This window comes from Oryzias melastigma, linkage group LG13, assembly GCF_002922805.2.
Source record: "Oryzias melastigma strain HK-1 linkage group LG13, ASM292280v2, whole genome shotgun sequence".
Classification (NCBI taxonomy): domain Eukaryota; kingdom Metazoa; phylum Chordata; class Actinopteri; order Beloniformes; family Adrianichthyidae; genus Oryzias; species Oryzias melastigma.
Genome location: NC_050524.1, coordinates 189633 through 211177, shown reverse-complemented (window position 1 = coordinate 211177; position 21545 = coordinate 189633). Strand labels below are relative to the sequence as shown.

The window sequence follows — 21545 nt, the reverse complement described above, 5'->3', positions numbered from 1 at the left end:
TCCACTTGACCTCCACCTGTCCTCCACCTGTCCTTCACCTATCCTCCACGTGTGCACCACCTGTCCTCCACCTTTTCGCCACTTGACCTCCACCTGTCCTCCATCTGTCCTCCACCTGTCCTCCATCTGTCCTCCACTTGACCTCCACTTGTCCTCCACCTGTCCTCCACCTGTCCTCCATCTGTCCTCCACTTGACCTCCACCTCTCCACCACCTGTTCTCCACCTTTTTCCACCTTACTTTTACAATCGCTATATTATGGTCTGTCATCATAAAGAGTTAAAGTTGAGCTCCACCTGCTCTCCAATCTCTGCAAGTCCCTGCTGTTCGGTTCTGGACCTCCCCTTTCTCTCTGGACCAGTTTTCCCTCCGGGTTTGGTTCTGGTCCTCCTCTTTCTCTCTAGACCAGTTTTCCCTCCGGGTTCGGTTCTGGTCCTCTTCTTTCTCTCAGGACCAGTTTTCAATCAGGGTTCAGTCCTGGACCTCCTCTTTCTCTGTGGCCTTCTGTTCAGACTGGGAGACTGTTGACGGTTGTGTGTTTGTGTTGCAGGGATCGACTGTGGCAGTCCGTGGGAAGTGGATTCTGCTTATATCGTGTTTGGTAGCCATGACAACAGCACCCTGTTTGGAGCCACCGTAGCGTACGTGTGCCGGGGCAACAGCGGCCAGCCGAGCAACAGTAAGAGTTCACACCGAGAGACGTCCTCACTTGAACGTACCCGTCTTCATCCGGTGGTTCCTTGTTCTGTTGCAGCGTCATTCCGGTGCGGTCCGACTGGAGAATGGACGGATGCCGAAGGAGGAACCAGAGCTCCCAGCTGTCACTCAGGTCTGCCCTGTCTTCTCCACGGTGGATGGTTGTTCCTCGCTGTCTCTGAGCGCCTCTGAGAGGAATCATCTGCTCTTCATCACAGATCCACCTGCTGTAGTCTTCCTCACTGAGAAGCTGCAGTGATGAAGACGATTTCTGGCAGACTAAACTGTCGAGTTGCGTTCACAACTAACATGGTTCAGTCTCACCTCCACCTGGACCTCCAACAGAACCTCTCCCAGCTCTCCTCCATGTGCTGATCTCTGTCTGAAGAATCCTCACAGCAAACCTCTGTGGTTCTCTTCATTTGCATGAAGCATCCTCTTCCTCACAGACGTCCCACTGACATCAGTGACCTTCTTCTGTTGGTTCCCACGTCGTCATGGCAACTCATCATCTCCATTCCTCAGTATAGCTTCTGACTCTGAACATCTCAGTCTTTAAAGTGGTGCTTGGACATCTTCCTCTGAAAGATCTTCCTCAACAGCCAGAATCTCTTCTGCCTCCTCTCCTGAAGTCCTGCAGACCTGCACAGGTGTGTTCTCAGGAACACCTGTGTGTCCACGCTTCATCCTCTTTATTCTCACCGATCTTTGCTATGTTAGCATCCTCTTCTGCGTTCTCGAATATGTTCCTCATCCTTTATTACATCAGTCATCTCATCTCTGTTCTTCCTCATCCTCATCCTCCATCTCTGATCCTCTGACTCATGTTATATCCCCACTGATAAACTGGCCCGGAGTCTAGGGGAAATGACTGTCAATGGGGAAAATAACATTTAAGATGGACACCAAACATAAAAGGAACACAGTTTATTTAAACAAACGGAAACCTGTGTCCTGAAATAAAGCAAAGAAATCAGTGGTTAAGGTTAAAAAGAACAAACCAAAACGGAGTTGGGACCTTGGCCAAAAGAAAAAGAAACCAGGGAGACTACTGACCCAGCCATGACGACCGTCGGAGTCAGCAGCTCCCTGCTAAGGGCTGCCTAAGAAAACTACCTAAACAGAAATGAAACAAAGCCCGTAAATCAGAACTACCAAGGCCCAACCCCAAACTAACACAACAAAACCCAAAAAGTAGACACAACCACCACCACACAGACCACCACACAGACCACCACACAGACCACCACACAGACCACCACACAGACCACCACACAGCCTGCTGCTCTGCTCTCTGCCTGGCTTGGTGTGGCCTCCTCTGGCTTATATGGGCACCACCTGCCAATCAAGGCAGATTGGCCACACCTGCCAGGTGAGCCGAAGGGAACTGGATGGAAAAGAGGCCAGACAGCAGCAGCACGTAACACTCACCTGTGCAGATCTAACTGATAGGAACCTTTATCAACTCCACAGCAGAAGAATTCAACCTTTAAAATATTTGTATGTTTTTACTGATCACCTTTCAGAATGTTAAAAGTTCTTTATCCAAATCAATCCAATCAGAATCAACGTCTTCATCTCCATACGTCCTGATGCTAACGTCCAGATGCTAACGACCTGATGATAACATCCTGATGCAAAAATCCTACTGCTAACATCCTGATGATAACGACCTGATACTACTGTCCTAATGCTAACTTCCTGATGCTAACAACCTGATGTCAACACCCAGATGCTAACATCCTGATGCTGACGTCCTAATGCTAACATCCTGATGCTAATGTCCTGTTCTTAATGACCAGATGCTAACATCCTGATGCTAAGGTCCTGATGATAACGACCTGATGATAACATCCTGATGCTAACGACCTAATACTACTGTCCTGATGCTAACGTTCTTATGCTAACTTCCTGGTGCTAACATCCTGATCCTAATCACCAGATGCTAAAATCCTGATGCTGACGTCCTAATGCTAACATCCTGAAGCTAACGTCCTGTTATTAATGAACAGATGCTAACATCCTGATGCTAAGTTCCTGATGCTAACGTCATGCGAAAAATCCTACTGCTAACATCCTGATGCTAACGTCATGGTGAAACATCATGATGCTAACAACCTGATTCTACCATCATGGTGCTAACGTTCTTATGCTAACGTCCTGATGCCAATGTCATGATGCTAACTTCCTGATGCTAACGTCATGGTGCTAACATCATGATGCTAACGTCCTGATTCTAACATCATGGCGCTAATGTTCTTATGCTAACGTCCTGATGCCAATGTCATGATGCTAACTTCCTGATGCTAACGTCATGGTGCTAACATCATGATGCTAACGTCCTGATTCTAACATCATGGCGCTAATGTTCTTATGCTAACGTCCTGATGCCAATGTCATGATGCTAACTTCCTGATGCTAACGTCATGGTGCTAACATCATGATGCTAACGTCCTGATTCTAACATCATGGCGCTAATGTTCTTATGCTAACGTCCTGATGCCAATGTCATGATGCTAACTTCCTGATGCTAACGTCATGGTGCTAACATCATGATGCTAACGTCCTGATTCTAACATCATGGCGCTAATGTTCTTATGCTAACGTCCTGATGCCAATGTCATGATGCTAACTTCCTGATGCTAACGTCATGGTGAAACATCATGATGCTAACAACCTGATTCTACCATCATGGTGCTAACGTTCTTATGCTAACGTCCTGATCCTGAAGTCCTGATCCTAACGAACTGATGCTAACGTTCTAATGCTAACTTTCTGATGCTAACAACCTGATGTTAACACCCAGATACTAACATCCTGATCCTAATCACCAGATGCTAACATCATGGTGCCAACATTCTTATGCTAACTTCCTGATGCTGAAGTCCTGATGCTAACGTACTGATCCTAAACCCCTGATCCTTACGAACTGATGCTAACGACCTGATGCCAACATCCTGATGATAGCGTTCTGATGCTAATGTCCTATTGCTAACATCCTTATGCTAACGTCCTAATGCTAACGTCGTGGAGCTAACGTCCTGATACCAACGATGCTAACATCCTGGTGCTGACGATGCTAATGTCATGGTGCTAACGTCCTGATGCTAATGTCCTAATGCTAACGTCGTGGAGCTAACGTTCTGATACCAACGATGCTAACATCCTGATGCTAACCCGGTCTACCGTTCGTTTTAAAGAACAGCTTCCCTGGGGGGTTTAGATATTCTCACTTGTCTGAGGGTCGTTTTAAACAGGATCAGATTGATCATCTTTCAGCACAGGAGTCCACCACCTCTCCCCTCTGTCTCCCCCAGCCTGTGGTCAGCCGTCCCGGGCCCTCCCAACTGTGGTGAAGCGAATTGTGGGTGGTCAGAGTGCAGTGTCCGGCCTCTTCCCCTGGCAGGCTCTGCTTAGCGTGGACGACCGGTCCCGGGTCCCTCAGGATCGATGGTTTGGTTCTGGAGCCCTGCTCTCAGACTTGTGGGTCCTCACGGCCGCCCACGTCCTGCGGTCCCGCAGGAGGGACGCCAGCGTGGTTCCGGTGGCTCCGGAGCATGTCCAGGTGGGACCTTAAACGGACGGAAAACTGGTGTACTTCCTCCAGACCAGCTGGTTCAGAGTCCTCCAACCCTGATCTCCCTGCAGGTCTTCCTGGGTCTCCACCGGATCAGAGACAAGCACCGCTCCAACAGCCGCTCCGTGGACCGGATCCTGCTGCACCCCCACTTTGGGCCCAGCAACTACAACAACGACATCGCCCTGCTGAAGCTGGTGCGGCGCGTTGAGTTCAGCTCGAACGTCCGTCCAGTCTGTCTGCCCCCCGCTCCCCATCAGGTGGGCGAATGCCCCCGGCCAATGTGCCAGGTGGACCTCTGCTGACCTCCGACCTCTCTCTGGTTTAGGAACTCCTGGTTCCCTCCCCCGACTCCCTGGGTGTGGTTGCTGGTTGGGGCGTCTTCACTCCTACTGGCTCCGCCTCGTCCCCGCTGCTGTCTGACCCCGGCGTGGCTGAGCCCGGCGCGGTGGCGGATGTCCTTCAGTACGTGAAGCTGCCGGTGGTGTCCCAGGACGAGTGCCGGGCCAGCTACGCCGCGCACTCCATCGGCTACAACATCACCGACAGCATGTTCTGCGCCGGCTTCCCAGAGGGGGGGCGGGACACCTGCGTGGGGGACAGCGGGGGGGCGTTTGTGGTTGAGGACGAAGTCACCCGGAGGTGGGCGGTGCTTGGGTTGGTGTCATGGGGCGGACCGGATGAATGCGGCGCTCAGAGGATGTATGGCGTCTACACCCGGGTTAGCCGCTTCCTGGAGTGGATCCAGAACCAGCTTCGCAGGCCCCCCCAGGAGAGAGACGGCGACCACCTCTCCGCCCTCCCACATTAAAAGAGGCGTGTCTTTACAAGCTCCGCCCTTGGAAGGTGAAAGTGTCCAGAGTCCAGACCCGAAAGTGTCTGTGCTCCGAAGCTGCTGTGACACGGCCACACGTACATACACACACGTGCACACACGAGCACACACATACACGTGCACACACATACACGTGCACACACATACACACACGAGCACACACATACACACATGAGCACACACGTGCACGCACATACACACACGTGCACACACATACACACATGAGCACACATGTGCACGCACATACACACACGAGCACACATGAGCACACACGTGCACACTGACTGAGACTGAAATAAACATGTTTTTGACACTGCAGTTTCTGGTGTGTTTATCATCATTCCCATGGGGGTGGGAGGGTGGTGTCACTAACAAAGAAGAGAGGAGTGCGGATCCCCCACCACCCCAGCATCCCCCACCCCTCGCCGCCTTGTTAAAGGAATGTGTGTGATAGAGTGCAGTTAAAGGTGGGCGGGGCTCTGATGACGCGACAGACTCTGGAGACAAAACAGAAGGTTTAATGCGGATGTGGACCCCCCACCAGCCCCCGCTGACAGAAACAGAAGGTGCAGTTCCTCCACAGACTAGTGGAGGCGCTGCACCAAACGGACTTTCCATGACATCAACTTTGGTTTGTCGGGGGAGGGGTTTCCAAACTTTGTTGAAAGGGGCGGGGAAAAATGGACCTCATCGTGCGTTTAGGCTTCGTTTTGGACCTGCAGAAAGGTGACTTCTAGGCAGGTCCAAACTGTCCTGTGGTCTGATCAGAACCAGATTCTCTTCTGGCATCCAGAAGACAGGAACCGGTTCACAAGCAAATTAAAAAAAAAATTCTGACAGATAGTAAACGGGCCGGGTCAGGACAGATATGAAGGTCCAGTTTGGTTCTGATCGAGGTTTAGTCTTGTTCTGGGTTAAAGGTCAGATCCAGATCCGAGACTGTTTCAGAGCTCCTCTCCAGGACCACATCAGAACTTGCTCCTGTTCTGCTGTGCTTTCTCCATGGTGGTTCTGATCCAGTTCAGGAAATTTCCCAGGCGCGTGTAAACGCCGTACTTCCCACGGGCAGCGCACTTTTCTCCCCAGCTCACGACACCGGTCAGAAACCAGGCTCCTCGGTAGTGAACCACAAACGGACCGCCGCTGTCGCCGCTGCAGGCGTCCATTGGGGTCTGCAGGTACCCGGCACAAAACATGTTGTCTGTGATCACCTGGAACACAGAACCACAAACTGGACTTTACTTTGGCACCTCAAGACCAGAACCACAACTGAGACAGCATCCAGAATCCGCACTGGACGGGCCGAAGGCAGACTGCTACTGACGACGTTCAGGTCCAGACGGAACCCTCTGAACCCTCCAACCCGTCTTTGGTTGGTCCTGGGGGGGTCTCCTCTCCATCCCCTCCACCCACACACATCTACACCTGTGCTGCTGGATCAGGTGTGTAGACCGCGGCCGGTTCTCTTACTTGTTCTGTGGTTTTGATGCAGGCCTCGTAGCTGACCACCGGGACCGTCACCTTCCTCAGGAACCTGGAGGACCGACCCAGGAACCGGGTGGCGCCCCATCCTGTAACCACGCCCTGGTTCTCTTCCTGGACACAGACCTCAGTCAGCTCAGAGACTTCACATGGAGTCCAGTTCTGATAGTTACCCTCAACAGGTACGTGGACAGGTGCGCATCAGGCAGGCAGGCCGGCGTGGCCGTGGGGCCCCTCAGAACCGGTTCCACCAGGTACAGCAGAGCAACGTCGCTGTCGAAAGTGAAGGGGTGGAAGTGAGGATGGACCACCACCTCCTGGATCTTGATCTGCTGCTCGCCCTTGTCCGGACGCTGTTTGTCGTAGTCTCCTGAACCAGAACCACACGATTGGTTTCAGAACAAAGATAAACAGAATGAGTTACAGCGGCGGACAGAACCGGCATCAAGGTCCGGAAGCAGATCCGGACCGTTTGAGAGGACTCTTCACCTACGGTTACGTAGTCTGCAGACTCCTCCATGCAGTGAGCCGCAGAGACTACCCACCGGTCTGAGACCAGAGCGCCGCCACAGAACCCAAAGCCATCGGGCCTGTGGATCAGAACCTGAAAACAAAGATTGGATCAGAACCTGGACAATCACTGAAATCAGAACCTGAACACACACTGAGATCAGAATCAGAACAAAGACTGGATCAGAACCGAAACAAAAAGACGGGTTCAGAACCTGGACAAACACTGAATCAGAACCTGAACACAAAGACTGGATCAGAACCTGAATAAAAAGACTGGATCAGAACCTGGACAAACACTGAATCAGAACCTGAACACAAAGACTGGATCAGAACATGAATAAAAAGACTGGATCAGAACCTGGACACACACTGAGAACAGAATTGGAAAAAAAGACTGGATCAGAACCTGGAAAAAAACTAAAATCAGAACCTGAACACATGCTGAGATCAGAATCAGAACAAAGACTGGATCAGAACCTGGACATAAAGACTGGATCAGAACCAGAACCCACATTTGCATTAGCGTCACAATTAGCCCAAACTCTTGAAGGTTCCCGCGGTTCTGCTACCTGCCAAGGGCTCCCTCCCGGTCTCTCCAGGTTTCCTCCCACTATCCGGGGGTCCGCCCTGTCCCCTGCTCCCCCCCACAGCTCAGTCCAGTTTCCCGTCCTATCAGACGATGCATTCACTGTCGTCAGGTTACCAGAAGACTCTGTTTGACTGAGCTCATCCTCCCAGCTGAAGGTGGCGTTGCGGTCCCACTCAGTCTCCATGGTTACGTTCACGTCCTCAGACCGGACCGTCAGAGGGAGCCGGCGGGACCACGCCTCTGCCTGCTGGAGACCACAGGGAAACGCCACTGTGAGGAGAGAGGACCTTGTTACTTCCTGTTTCCTGGACTGCTAATGTTCACTTCAGATGACTGACAGAGGTAAACAGGTCTGAACACTTTCATCTGCAGCTGTTTGTTCTGACCCACTGATTGTGGTTTTAATGGGACTGGAGTCAGTGAGGAGGCCCAAAGGAGCCGGTTCTGAACCGTCCTTGGGTTCACAGGTTGTGAACGGGGGTTCAGGTGCGTCTATGGCTGGTTGGTCTCACAGCAGGTAAGACTCACCTGTTGGGGAACAGCTGGTTCCATCAGGCTCCAGTCTGTATCCGTCTGCACAGCCGCACTCCACTCCGGCGCCCCCTGTCAGGTCTCTGCAGTACTGCAGGCAGCCGCCGTTCCTGTAGTGGCACTGAGGCGTGGCTATGAGCAGGTACAGGGGTCAGAGGTCAATGGGGTTGGTCCACCTGAACCTCAACTTCAATGTGACCTTCATCTTTGTCCAGGTGAGTCTTACCTGACTCGCAGATTTTGCCGTGGTACGGGGGGGTGCACAGACATGTGAAAGCCCCCCGGTCTACCGTGCAGAGTCCTCCATTCAGACAGGGATTGATATGACACGGGTTCAAGTCTAAAGAGCAGAGGGAGGGCGGTGACATCATCAGTGAGGTCACTGATGGAGTTTGGACCCGGGATCAGGACGCGGTACTCACGAGTATATCTCTGCCAGAACTCCAGCTGTGGGGGAGGGGGAGCTTTGATTTAAAACCTACAGCTCTGAACAAACACGTTCAAACACCAAACAACATGGTAGACTCTGAACCAAAGGAGCTTCTGAGACTGCAATAGCAGGGTCAGAGGTCCACATGGCTCCTTCAGTCTGAGCGGGTTCGGTACCAGAAGGTCCAGGAAAGTTCTGGGTGAACGCTCCGTTACCGTTTTCTCCCGTGTTTGGAAGATTTCCAGAGCCTCCTCCTGGGAGCACCTCTCCTCGTAGCACTCCCGCTCCAGGTTTCCTGGAAGCATCTCCTCCAGCAAAAAGGAGTTGGCCCGGCGCCTCCTGGTGGTGGAGCGTAGAAGCTGAGCTGTTTCTGCCTGGTTCTGAAAGACTGATGGAGGGAGCAGAAACATGTCACTGCCCTAGTCAGTCCAGTTCATCTACTAACTCGACTCAAACATCAGAGTCACAGGTCGGTAAAAAGCCGTCAGCAAGACTTTATTCTGAAGAGGTTTCTCCTCCTTTTAAGAGACTTTCTCCTCCTGTTAGAGAAGGATCAACCAGAGCTGGGGAGGTGTTTGAGACCTGACCTCATTCTCAGCTGAGGTGATGGGGACCGTCTCCAGCAATCCCCAGCAGTCTTCAGCAATACCCAACAGTCCCCAGCAGTCCCCGATAGTCCTCAGCAGTCCCCGATAGTCCTCAGCAGTCCTCAGCAGTCTCCAGCAGTCCCCAACAATCCTCAGCAGTCCCCAGCAGTCTTCAGCAGTCCCCAACAGTCCCCAGCAGTCCTCACCAATCCCCAGCAGTCCTCACCAGTCCCCAACCTCGCCCTCTCCTCTGGTTGATTTAAAGAGACAGTTGTAGACTACTTGAAGACTAAACCAGAATCCACCACTTCCATGGAAGGAAGGTTTTATGTTCCAACCATCCTCGCTCTGGCTTCAGACGTTGCTATCCTGAAACATTTCAGGACAGTCAGGTGGAGGTGTGCTGCAGAGTTTGGTCTGTGGTTCTGACAGTCCTGTGCAACAGTTGTTAGGTTTTCCCGGTGTGCTGTTGGTAACAGTGGATAGATTAACCCCATCACTCTGGAGCTCTGGATTCTGCCCTCAGGGGAACCAGTTTCTATCTCACCGTGTGGAATGGTTGGAAATGGGTCAGGACTTTGTGCCGTCCAAAAGCCTTTGGAGTTTCTCGGACAGTGCAGAGATGGATAACACGGACATTCCTTTGGGCTTTGGTTTATTCTTGTCCTCCTTTGCAGTGGTGAAGCTTTGGTGGAATTTCAGTGAGGAAGTTCTACTTCACCTCAGGCGTACTGGGGGTCCACGCATCACTCCTGACGTCATCATTTACGCCATCAATCTCCACTTTGAGTCAATAGCTGAAGTCCTCACTTTCTTCACAGCCAATCACAATCAAATCCCTTCTTTAGATTCAGTGAAGTTTGTTATCTGCATTCCAGACATCGCCCCGGTCCTCCTTCGCCGGTTCTCCTCCTGGCTCTTTGGTCCGACACCGACCATAAACCACCATCAGCGTCTGGGCTCTTGGGTATCTTTACAGGTCAAAGGTCATCACTAGCTTGCAACGTCTCCAGTCCAGAGCCCTGACTGTTTATGCTTCAACATTCAACCTTTCAATCCCATTCTTACTGAAATGTGGGTTTGTTCCTCTATCTACCTACATTTAGGGCTTGTGGGTTCTTCTCAAGTTCTGTTCTGTTCGGTTCTAGTCACAACATATTAGTGCCTTAGTAGGTTGGTGGAGTCAAATAGTAAGCACAGATCTGTTTGTGGGATTTCTGTACACTTCCTCATGGACTCATTTGTCCTCTCCAATGACCACCCAACCGCCCAGGAGAGAATATCTATGCTCCTCAGCATCCTCAGGAGAAGTTTGATGTTGTTCCTGTGAGGGGTTCCTGTTCCTAGTTTTGGATCTTGATCGAGGTCTCATCCCGTATCAGAAACAGTGGACGGTAGAAATCCCCGAGAACGGTTCTGATCTCTTCACTTTGTCCGTGCACAGGTTGGCCACAGGGGGGAACTGGGGCCTGTTCCCTGAACTGGTTCTGGACTGCAAATATGTTGCGTTGAGACACGTGTTCAGTGGTTGGCAGATGTAATGTTGAGTCAGTTTTGTACCTGAGACTGCACATTAAGAGCACAAGAGGAACAGAATAAACCAGAACCAAAAAGGATGAACACTGTAAACCCAAACAGGTCTTGACCGTCCAGGAAACTCAAAGGAATTCTTGACCAGCACGACGTCCCGGTCCATTCCAAACCGTTATACATGTTGGACTTTCCAGTGGGTTCTTCTTGGGCTCTGTTCTGTTTGGTTCGGATCTGGAGAGGTCTGATGTTGGTCTCCAAACTAGCTGGATTGTTTCCAATCCTATCTTAGATCAGCAGCACTTTGAGGAGGAATGCTCTATTCCTGTAAACTCTCGTAATGATGGGCAAATACTGAATTCACCAAAATTTGTTTTTTGGAAACGAGAACAAAGACAACTTTAGCTGCACGAGTTCTATAGAACTTTGAGGTTGAGGTTTGTGGTCTCAGAGTGTCCGTTCTGTACAGCAACATCAGGATTTCTGTCAGAGAACATTGAGAAGTCTCACCTGAGCTCTGGATCAGCGTGCAGCCAGTTAGCAGAAGGCTCATAATCAAGAATGTTGATGGTGGCATGTTGTTCACTTTTGGCTTGTTTAGTGCCCGTCTGTGGGTAAAATGGAAGACGGCGTCCAGCTGAAAGACTGATTAACCAGAGTCCAAATATTGACTCAGATACGTCACAGACACACGGCCCCAACCTCACAACCTTTCATGACTGAGGGCCTCAGGACCTCTGATGGCTCTGCTAGGTCTCATTTTCAGGTGAAGGATCACCTGCTCCACCTGGAGATCATATACAGTCAGGTAAATGAGGACTTGAATTCCTGTGAATCAGTTGGAATTCTGACCGTCACAGACCTGTTAGTCCACCTTAAATAGTCCACCTTAAATAGTCCACCTTAAATGGTCCACATCCACTCCACTATGGTCCTAAATCAGAAGCTCCTGTTTGAGGAGGTTATCTACATAAAGACACCTGTTGTTGAGTGTGTTTAATTTCATTCTTATTCTTTATGCTTTTATAAATCTAACAACCTTTTATTATTATTCCTGTTAACCTGCATGTTGAAGGTTGCTGTGCTGGAAAGTTGTTCCTTTGTTTTTCTTAACATGCTACCTGGAGTATTAAACTCAGTACAATTTGAATGTCATAAAGAAATAAAAGATAAAAATTGAGGTATATTTTCATAAAAGGAAAACTGCAAAATTAGTTAATCACAATAATACATACTGCTGGACCCGATGGCATCAGTCCGCGGGTGCTTAAGAACTGTTCCATCCAGCTGTGTGGAGTTCTGCAGCACCTGTTCAACCAGAGCCTTCATCTCCAGAGGATCCCAGTGCTCTGGAAGACATCCTGCCTGGTCCCAGTGCCAAAGAAAAACCATCCTGCGGCACCGTGTGACTACAGGCCAATAGCACTGACCTCCCACGTGATGAAGGTCATGGAGCGGATGGTGCTGTCACACCTCAGACCCCATCAGCCCAAGGTTGGGGTTGATGATGTTGTGATACACCTGCTGCAGAGGGCTTACAGCTCCCTGGACGGACTGAACACCACCGTGCGAGTCATGTTCTTCGACTTCTCTTCTGCCTTCAACACCATCCAGCCGAGACTGTTGAGGGCCAAGCTGGAGAACATGCAGGTGGAGGCTCCTCTGGTCGCGTGGATTGAGGACTACCTGACAGGTCGACCTCAGTTTGTGAGACTGCAGAGCTGTGTGTCTGACACCCTGACCAGCAACACAGGAGCCCCTCAAGGAACTGTGCTGTCTCTATTCTTATTCACCACCTACACTGCTGACTTCCAGTACTGCTCTGAGTTCTGTCACCTCCAGAAGTACTCGGATGACACAGCTATAGTTGGGTGTGTGGAGAACGGACAAGAGGATGAGTACAGGGACCTTGTGGACTGTTTCGTCCGGTGGTGCGAGGAGAATCACCTGCAGCTGAATGTGGCCAAGACAAAGGAGATGGTGGTGGACTTCAGTAGGAGTAAGCCCCCACCCTCCCCAGTCTGCATTGGTGGAAAAGATGTTGAGATCGTCTCATCTTACAAATTCCTGGGATCAAAGCAAAGGACGCCAACAGACTGGACAAACTCATTAAAAAGGCTGGTTCTGTTGTTGGTTCCAAGCTAGCCAGCTTAGAGGAAGTGGCGAGAGACAGAATGTTAGCTAAACTGCTGACCATCTTGGACAATCCCTCCCACCCTCTTTATGCAACAGTGGACACACTGAGAAGCAGCTTCAGCTGTGGACTCTTGCAGCGCCGCTGCTCTAAGGAGCGGTACAGGAAGTCAATCCTGCCATCTGCCATTATAACTCCTCCATGTCTAAAAGGTGAAAAGAAAACACCTTGGAGCCTTTTCTTAGGCTCTTTTTACATCTTTGTACATGTGTGTATATAGTCTTTTTCTGCTGCTATGTGTGTACATTTGTTTATTTATATTTATTCTGCTGCTATGACTACTTACTTTTAATTTTATAAGTTAGTCACATTTTATTGGTCATTTGAATTTTTGTATTGATCTTTTAGCAGTTTAATGGTGTTTTGTGCTTTTCATTATTATTAATTGCTGCTTCTACAACTGAATTTCACTCCGGGGATAAATAAAGTTGATCTTGAATCTTGAATAAAGTAACAGATGATCCAGATAAAATGTTAAAGATCGTTGGAGATTTGTCAAAGATCTATACTCTAAGCCTATGCCACAAAACAAAGATAATATAACTTATTTTCTTGACACTCTAGATCTACCATCAATAGGAGAAATCCAAAATAAAGTATTAACTTCATAAATCATAAAAGAAGAACTAAAACTGGCTTTTGGGAGATTAAAGAAGTGATGGGTTTCCTTCTGAATTCTATAAACTTTTTGAGAGTGATCTGTCACCGTTACACCTTAACTGGACGTTAAAAGAAGGAACCATTCCCCCCTTCTGGGAGGAGGCAGTAGTGTCTCTTATTCCCAAGGAAGGGAAAGATAAGAAATTGTGTCAAAACTTTAGACCAATCTCAGTTTTAAATGTGGATTATAAAATATACACTACAATATTGGGTAAAAGATTAGAAAATGTTATACCTGATCTGATAGATGAAGATCAGACAGGATTTATTAAAGGCCGTCAGACACAGGACAATATTAGAAAAACTATTCATGTTATTGACCATATACAAAAGAGGGGATTAAAATCAGCACTTGTTAGTCTTGATGCTGAAAAAGCCTTCGACAGTGTTAGTTGGCAATTTTTATTTTTGGTTCTTGAGAAATTTGGATTTGATGAGAACTCTACTAAAATGATCAGAGCGCTATACAAATCTCCAACTGCAAGAATTAAAGTAAATGGACACTTGTCCAACAGAATAAAACTAGAAAGGGGCACCAGACAAGGCTGCCGCTTAAGCTCAATACTTTTTGCTTTATATATTGAACCGTTAGCACAAGCCCTTCGTCAAAATGATGATCTGGAGGGGATAGAGATAGGAAGCTAGAAATAGATAATTGGCCTTTTTGCAGATGATGTGATTATTTTCCTGAAAAACCCAGACAAAGAGCTCCCTATTTTAATGAATTTTTTGAAAACATTCTGTCAGTTCTTGGGATATAAACTCAATATTGCAAAAACTCAAATCCTTACATTAAATTACACACCAAACAAACACATTCAAGAAAATTATAATTTGAACGGGGATAGCAAAACTATAAAATATCTTGGTATCACACTTACTAGGGAGACTGGAAAACTGTTTGAAGCAAATTTCGAATTGATTGAACATAATATGCAAAATGACTTGTTAAGATGGACAACTTACCCCCTAGATCTTACTTCAAGAATCAAAATAATTAAAATGAACATCATCCCACAATTTTTATATTTATTTCAAGTCTTACCAATACCACAACATAAGTTTAACATTTGGGATAAAAATATATCAAGGTTTATTTGGAATGGGAAAAAAACCGAGGGTGAGATTCTCCACCATTCAGTTACCAAAAAACAAGGGAGGACTGGGACTGCCAAACTTAAAAGAATATTTTTATGCAGCACAGCTTCGGCCATTAGCCTGTTGGTGTAACCTAGAATATCAAGCGAGATGGAAAGAAATGGAAATGAAATGCATAGATATACCAATCCAGACAGTCTTAGGTGGGACCAAATTAACTGAAAACAACCAAAAGACCATGGATTTGATCACCTCCTTCACACTAAATATATGGAAGAAGGTAGTCAAAGAATACAAACTGCAAAATGAAAGTAAAATACTTAACTGGATTGCTTATGACTCTAACTTTCACCCAAATAAATATGACCTCACTTTTAACTGCCTGGTGCACTATTATAAAGGATTGGACACTTCTTAGTTTTAGGGAACTAAAAAATAAATTTGGGTTGGAAAACCAAGATTTTTTCAGATATTTACAAATCCAAGATTATTTCACAAAAGAAATTAAAGTTAAAGCAGATGACAAAAGTTACAGAATAATTAAAATTCTGTCAGATGTATATAAAAAGAATAAAATTAAATTAAAATTTCAACATTTTACCGGTCCCTGGTGGAAAACAGAAAAATTTCAACATTATATATCAAAAGTAAATGGGAATCAGAACTTAGTATAAAAATGACAGAAGAGGAGTGGTATAAATGTGTTTCACACAGTGTTCTCCTACCAACTCACAAATATGGAAGGAGTTTGCGTGGAAGAACCTGATCAGATATTTTGTAACCCCTCAAATAAAAAATAAACAGTTAAAAACTCCACAATCTTGTTGGAGACAACGTGGAAGTTCTGAGGGGAACCACACACACATCTGTTGGTCATGCCCAGACCTAAAATCTTTTGGGCTACGGTAATCAAATCCATTAAAGACATATTGGGTTATCATCTGCCAAACACATCCACTTTTCTTTACCTGGGGAATATTGAAGACTCTGTACCCGTTGAAGATCTTTACTTAACAGGGATTTTGCTTTTGGCGTGCAAAAAAGCAGTAACGAAGAAATGGCAACAAGTAGACCCTCCTGCAAAGAATCACTGGCTCGACATCATCTGGACCATTTACGCAACGGAAAAGTTTACATTTCAATTAAAATTAAAAAGTGACCTGTTCAATTTTTAGATACAAATTGGTTGTGACAACCACACCAACAGACCTCTACACCGTAAGATATGTACTTAAACGAAAATAACTACTCTTTATTTGTTACACCTCACCCCCTTTTTTGTTGTTGTTTATGGTTGTCATATATATTTTAGTCAATTTATTTTGTCTTATTATTTTTTTGTATTATTTATTTATTATTATACATTTTTGTATCTTACAGCTTTGCCTGGTTTTTCATGTGTGTGTACACATTGTTTTTGGGTTGTTGGGACTGCTATTTGTGAGGTAAATGTGGATACTTGGAAAACACAATAAAAATTGAGTTAAAAAAAAGAAAGATGCCACCTGGAGAAGATGCCGGCGTGTGAGAGAACCTGATAGGGACCTTCTCACACTGACGATTCCCACACAATATATGTAATGGCTGACCTTTCGTTTTCTTTTCTGTAACCTAGGCAACCTATATTTTAATAAAAGGGGAGTGAGTCTGTGTAAGATTACATCAGATCAGTGAAAAAAAAAATCATTCACAGGTCTCCTCGTGACAGATTTCATTTGCCTTGTGTCTGCTTTATTTCTAAAAGTATTTGTCTTTGCAGAAAACTATTTTAACACCTGTCCACCCCAAACAATCAGGAAGACTCCAACTCACTGCTCCACGGCCAAGAGTGGGAGCGTGGGCGATCCACCGGGGATCTGAAATCTCTCCCGCTCCCCAGAGGAGAGTGGGAAAGAAGAACAACATGTGAATGGAACTGCACCAACAAAAGCATGGAGAACTAAATACAATAAATAATAAAGAATAGAAGAGAGGAGAAGTAGATGAGAATAGAGAACAGAACCCCACAGCTGATCTGAAAAATAACGCTGATGGAAAATCTAAATTTATATTTAAACGCATCAATATTAATTTATTAATCTAGCCTCACAAGGACCACAGGAGAGGGAATATTCTCTGATTACTAGCTAGCCTGGCAGAACGCCTGTCCAAAGAGGAATGTTTTAAGGCTAGTTTTGAAGGTAGAAACTGTACCTGCCTCTCTGACATGAGCTGGGAGCTTATTCCATAGAACAGGAGCTTGATGGCTGAAGGTTCTACCTCCAACTGTACTTTTAGAAATTCTAGGAACTACAAGCAGTCCTGCATTCTGTGAGCGAAGTGTTCTGATTGGCTGGTAAGGAACTATGAGATCTCTAATATAGGATGGGGCCACACCATTCAGAGCCTTATAGGTTAACAGGAGGATTTTGAACTTGATCCTGGATTCAACTGGGAGCCAGTGGAGAGAAGCTAACACAGGAGTGATGTGTTCTCTTCTACTAGTTCCTGCTAACAATCTTGCTGCTGCATTCTGGACAAGCTGAAAACTTTTTAAAGAACTTTTCGGGCATGCTATTAGTAAAGAGTTACAGTAATCCAGTCTAGACGTAACAAATGCATGGATGAGTTTTTCAGCGTCACTTTTAGATAACATATTTCTGATCCTAGCTATATTACGTAGATGAAAAAATGCAGTTTTACAAGCTTGAGATATGTGAGCCTTAAATGATAAATCCTGGTCAAATAAAACCCCTAAGTTTCTGACTGAAGAATTGGAGGCAATATTTACACCATCCAGGGAGACTATCTGATCTGAGAGAGCATCTCTCAGGTGTTTAGGACCCAGTATCATGACCTCAGTTTTTTCTGGGTTCAGGAGGAGGTAATTAATTGTCATCCAGGTCTTAATGTCTCTGATGCATGAATTCAGTTTCTCTAGGTGGTCATTCTGGTCAGGTTTAATGGATAAATACAGCTGTGTATCATCTGCATAACAGTGAAAGTTAATGCTATGTTTCCTGATTATGTTTCCTAAGGGCAGCATGTAAAGCGTGAACAGAATGGGCCCTAGAACTGAGCCCTGAGGGACTCCGTAGCTAACTCTAGTACAATGAGAGGACTGTCCATTTACATTAACAAACTGGTATCTATCAGATAAATAGGATTCAAACCACTGGAGGGCAGATCCCCTGATCCCTATGTCATGCTCTAGTCTCTGGAGTAAGATGCTGTGGTCGATGGTATCAAAGGCTGCGCTCAGGTCTAACAGGACCAGAATAGAGATTAGTCCCTTTTCTGAAGCCAATAGCAGGTCATTAGTAACTCTGACCAGTGCAGTTTCAGTGCTATGGTGAGGTCTGAACCCTGACTGAAAATCTTCAAAGTGACTATTGTCCTGTAGGTGGCACTGCAGCTGCTTTACTACAACTCTTTCTAGGATTTTAGATATGAATGGGAGATTAGATATTGGTCTATAGTTGGCTAGAATGTCAGGATCCAGGCTGGGTTTTTTCAAAAGAGGTTTAACAACCGCATATTTAAAAGACTGAGGCACATAACCAGTCTCTAGAGAGGTATTTATTATGGTTAATATGGATTCACTAATAAGGGGGAAGATTTCTTTAAAAAGTTTAGTGGGGATTGGGTCTAAGAGACAAGTGGAGGTTTTAGAAGACGTAATAACTGATGCTATTTCTGCTTGGTCGACAGCAGTAAAGCAGTCTAATGTTACAGACGTTTCTATGGATGCCTTTATTTCTACGACTTCTGCCTGCTTTGGGTCGATAGTGGGAATAACCACATTTAGCTTCTGTCTAATATTTGAGATTTTATTATCAAAGAATTGAAGGAAATCTTCAGAGCTGATAGTAGCAGGAATATGTGGTTCAACCGAGCTGTGGCTGCTGGTCAGCCTGGCTATAGTACTAAAGAGAAATCTTGGATTATTTGCATTTTCTGCTATTAAAGTTGAGTAATATTGAGTTCTCGCTTTACGCAGGGATTTTTTATAACTTAAGAGGCTACATTTCCAAGCATTCAGAGAGTGCTCTGATCCGGAACGGCGCCATTTTCTTTCTAATTTACGAGTTATTTGTTTTAGGGAACGTGTTTCAGCGTTAAACCACGGTGCTACTCTGTTTTGTCTAACAAGCTTGAGTTTCAGAGGGGCAACAGCATCAAGTGTTCCTCTGAGGGCTTGCATGGTATCATTGACAAACTGATCATTATCAACGGGGCTTAAAGTGCTCTGAGAATATTTATCCAACATGTTACTAAACATTGGTTGGACTGCGAGTTTAAATTCGGACACAGAACGGTCAGATAATGTTCGTTTAAGCTCTTTCTTATTTATTGGAGCAGTAGCATTTTCTAATTTAAACTGAAAGGTAATTAGAAAATGATCTGAGAGTATGGGGTTATGAGGAAGGACATTCAGCTGGCTAATCTCAACTCCATGAGTTAAAACAAGGTCCAGGGTGTGCTTATGACAGTGAGTAGGTTGATTTACATTTTGTGTGAAACCAACATTTTCTATTAAAGCCGCAAATGCGTTTCCAAGACAGTCACTGGAATCATCAAAATGAATATTAAAATCTCCTGAAATTATGATTTTGTCAGAATCTAAAATAATATTTGATAAAAATTCTGAAAACTCAGATAAAAATTCCGAATACGGGCCGGGAGGGCGATAAATAATTATAAATAAAACTGCTTTTTGAGTCTTTCTGTTTGGGTGATTTATAGACAGTACAATGCTCTCAAATGAATTATAAATGTGTTTAACTTTAACGTTAAGGATCAAGCATGACTCTGAAATTACTGCTAACCCACCTCCTTTCCCAGTAATCCTGGATTTCTGATAGTTATTATAGCTAGGGGGGGTTGCTTCATTTAGCCGAACATAATCATCCTGTTTTAGCCAGGTTTCTGTTAGAGCTAGCAGGTTAAGTTTATTATCATTAATCAATTCATTAACTAATAGGGACTTTGAGGAAATTGATCTAATGTTTAGTAGCCCACATTTAATGACATCATAATTTTTGTTACTGTGATTCATTCCGTTCATTTGCCTTCCAGCACATAAGCTAACACTAGGAGCTGCTGGGCTAGCCCTGTTTGGGGTTAGCATCGGTGCTAAAGGCCGCTCAGGGGAGAGTTTTAAACTACTGCTCTCTCCCCGGGTCTCCTCTCTGAGTTGTCAGGCTGCATGGCTAAAGCTAGCAGAAATGTTTCTGGACAGAAGAGCCGCTCCGTCCAAACTGGGATGAATGCCATCTCTGCGCATGAGGCCGGGCTTTCCCCAAAACATGCTCCAGTTATCCACAAAGCTAACGCCATTTTCTGGGCACCATTTAGCTAGCCAGCGGTTAAAAGATGAAAAGCGGCTGTACATTTCATCACTGACCACGTTTGGGAGAGGACCAGAGAAAACTACTGTGTCTGACACAGATTTAGCCAGTTTACACACCGATTCTACGTTTAATTTAAGAATCTCTGGTCGTCTTCGTCGGGCGTCGTTGCCGCCTGCGTGAATTACGACCCGACAGAACCTCGCCTTACTCTGGGCTAACATTCGGAGGTTTCCTTCGATGTCACCTACTCTGGCTCCCGGGTAACATCTAACTGTAGCTCCCTTTAGCTTTACGTGTCTGACCTCGGAGGAGCCAATGACCAGGGTTTTCGGTTCAGTTGGTGCGTTACTGAGGGGAGAAAACCTGTTACATACAGGGATCTCCGGGCGCTCTACTTGCTTCGGTTTAGCTCTGTGCTTCTTTCCCACCGATATAAACTCATCCTGGGGATTCCCAGACAGCTGAGAGGGCGGTGGGATGCTAGCTAAGTTAGCTTTACTAGCGCGGCTAGCGCTTCGAGAAATGACATGGCTAGCGGGTTTAGCTTCCATTGTCCTAAGATGGGCTTCCAGCTGTTCCAGCCTCTGGAACAGGTCTGAGATCAGACTACAGTTAACACAGCTACCATTATCTTCACTAAATGAGGCGGGATCCCGACTAAACAAGTGGGGCAGGAAAGAGGGCCGGAGAGGTAGAAGACATGCTAGGACAATCACTGGTTTACGCTCTCTCCCAGAATAGCGGTCCGGTGTAAGAAAGGCTTTCCGGGCTCGGTATTTGCTGCTCGCCAAGTGGTAGGCCGTCGTTTACCGGACTTTGGTGGTTAGCTGTGCTGGACTGGATGCCGCTCCCCGAGCCGTGGATCGCCGCTTGCTGGGGTCTGTTTGCTAGCCACACGGGGCCAGATCACGTCGGTCTCAGCAAGCTAGCGAGCTCCGCCGTAGCGTGCTACCAAGCTCGCTCAGAGATGAACCAAGGACCTCCTGCCTCAGGTGTGGCTGCTCTGCTGACTTTCTACTCTCATGATCTACATGATCTACAAGATCTACATGTTTGGGGCGGAGCTAAGAATGAGAGACTTCACATCGTTTTATTGAAATTTCTGTGACTCAGAGATCTGCAGGTGAACAGGTATTTACAGCTGCATCCCTGCAGGGACGCTTGTTCATTCATAAATAAAAATAAATATGGGGAGGGACACTTCAAGTCAAACTTTTGTTTGACCCCTCCCCCTTCCGCTGGCAGGACAGGCTGTCAATCAAACATTGAACCAAGTAAAACCAGAAATTCTCATCAGCTGGTTCTGGAGCTCTGCAGAGATCTAGAACTGGTTCTGGAGCTCTGCAGTCGGTCTGTCAGAGAAATCAGTAGAACCAGGCTAAAGTTTTCCTTCCAAAGTTCTTATGTGGATGTAGAATCCAGGTTCTGATTAGAGCTATTCTGTTTGGTCCCAGAACTTTTCTTTTTTGCAGTCACATAATGATCCTTCT

At 46.4% G+C, this 21545-nt stretch overlaps 3 protein-coding genes across 5 annotated transcripts in view; 1 reads left to right on the top strand and 2 right to left on the bottom strand.

Moving 5' to 3' along the window:
• The window catches only part of masp1 (mannan-binding lectin serine peptidase 1), a 9768-nt gene extending 4467 nt beyond the window's left edge, over nt 1-5301 (top strand). Inside the window, exons 9-13 of one of the 3 annotated variants that reach the window (XM_036214819.1) lie at nt 551-679; nt 755-829; nt 4014-4261; nt 4345-4470; nt 4602-5301. In XM_036214819.1, the coding sequence (XP_036070712.1) occupies nt 551-679; nt 755-829; nt 4014-4261; nt 4345-4470; nt 4602-5084 (1061 nt within the window). In that variant the 3' untranslated portion in view covers nt 5085-5301. Of the gene's footprint in view, nt 1-550; nt 830-4013; nt 4262-4344; nt 4534-4601 lie in introns of all 3 variants that reach the window. The other 2 variants (XM_036214818.1, XM_024276885.2) reach the window with 2 other exon arrangements.
• A 303-nt stretch (nt 5302-5604) lies between these two features.
• Nucleotides 5605-11424, bottom strand: LOC112149281 (coagulation factor VII). Its single transcript, XM_024276900.2, has 10 exons — nt 11281-11424; nt 8869-9041; nt 8646-8670; nt 8450-8563; nt 8221-8355; nt 7673-7962; nt 7080-7194; nt 6764-6960; nt 6579-6704; nt 5605-6319 (listed from the first exon to the last, which is right to left on the bottom strand). The coding sequence occupies exons 1-10, from the start codon at nt 11345-11347 to the stop codon at nt 6077-6079; spliced, it is 1485 nt and encodes a 494-aa protein (XP_024132668.1). The 5' UTR covers nt 11348-11424; the 3' UTR covers nt 5605-6076.
• A 9702-nt stretch (nt 11425-21126) lies between these two features.
• LOC112149268 (diacylglycerol kinase delta) overlaps nt 21127-21545 on the bottom strand; it is a gene marked incomplete in the record, with an annotated part of 6250 nt that continues 5831 nt past the window's right edge. The window contains 1 exon segment of the mRNA XM_024276883.2: nt 21127-21545. This exon segment is cut by the window's right edge and continues 211 nt beyond it.

Excerpts from the sequence above, each read along its gene's own strand:
- LOC112149281 (XM_024276900.2), bottom strand. The coding sequence starts at position 11,347 with ATGCCACCATCAACATTCTTGATTATGAGCCTTCTGCTAACTGGCTGC. Across the intron at positions 8,671-8,868 it reads TCCAAACACGGGAGAAAACG|CTGGAGTTCTGGCAGAGATA; the intron begins GTAACGGAGCGT and ends CCTCCCCCACAG. Across the intron at positions 6,705-6,763 it reads TGTCCACGTACCTGTTGAGG|GAAGAGAACCAGGGCGTGGT; the intron begins GTAACTATCAGA and ends GTCTGTGTCCAG.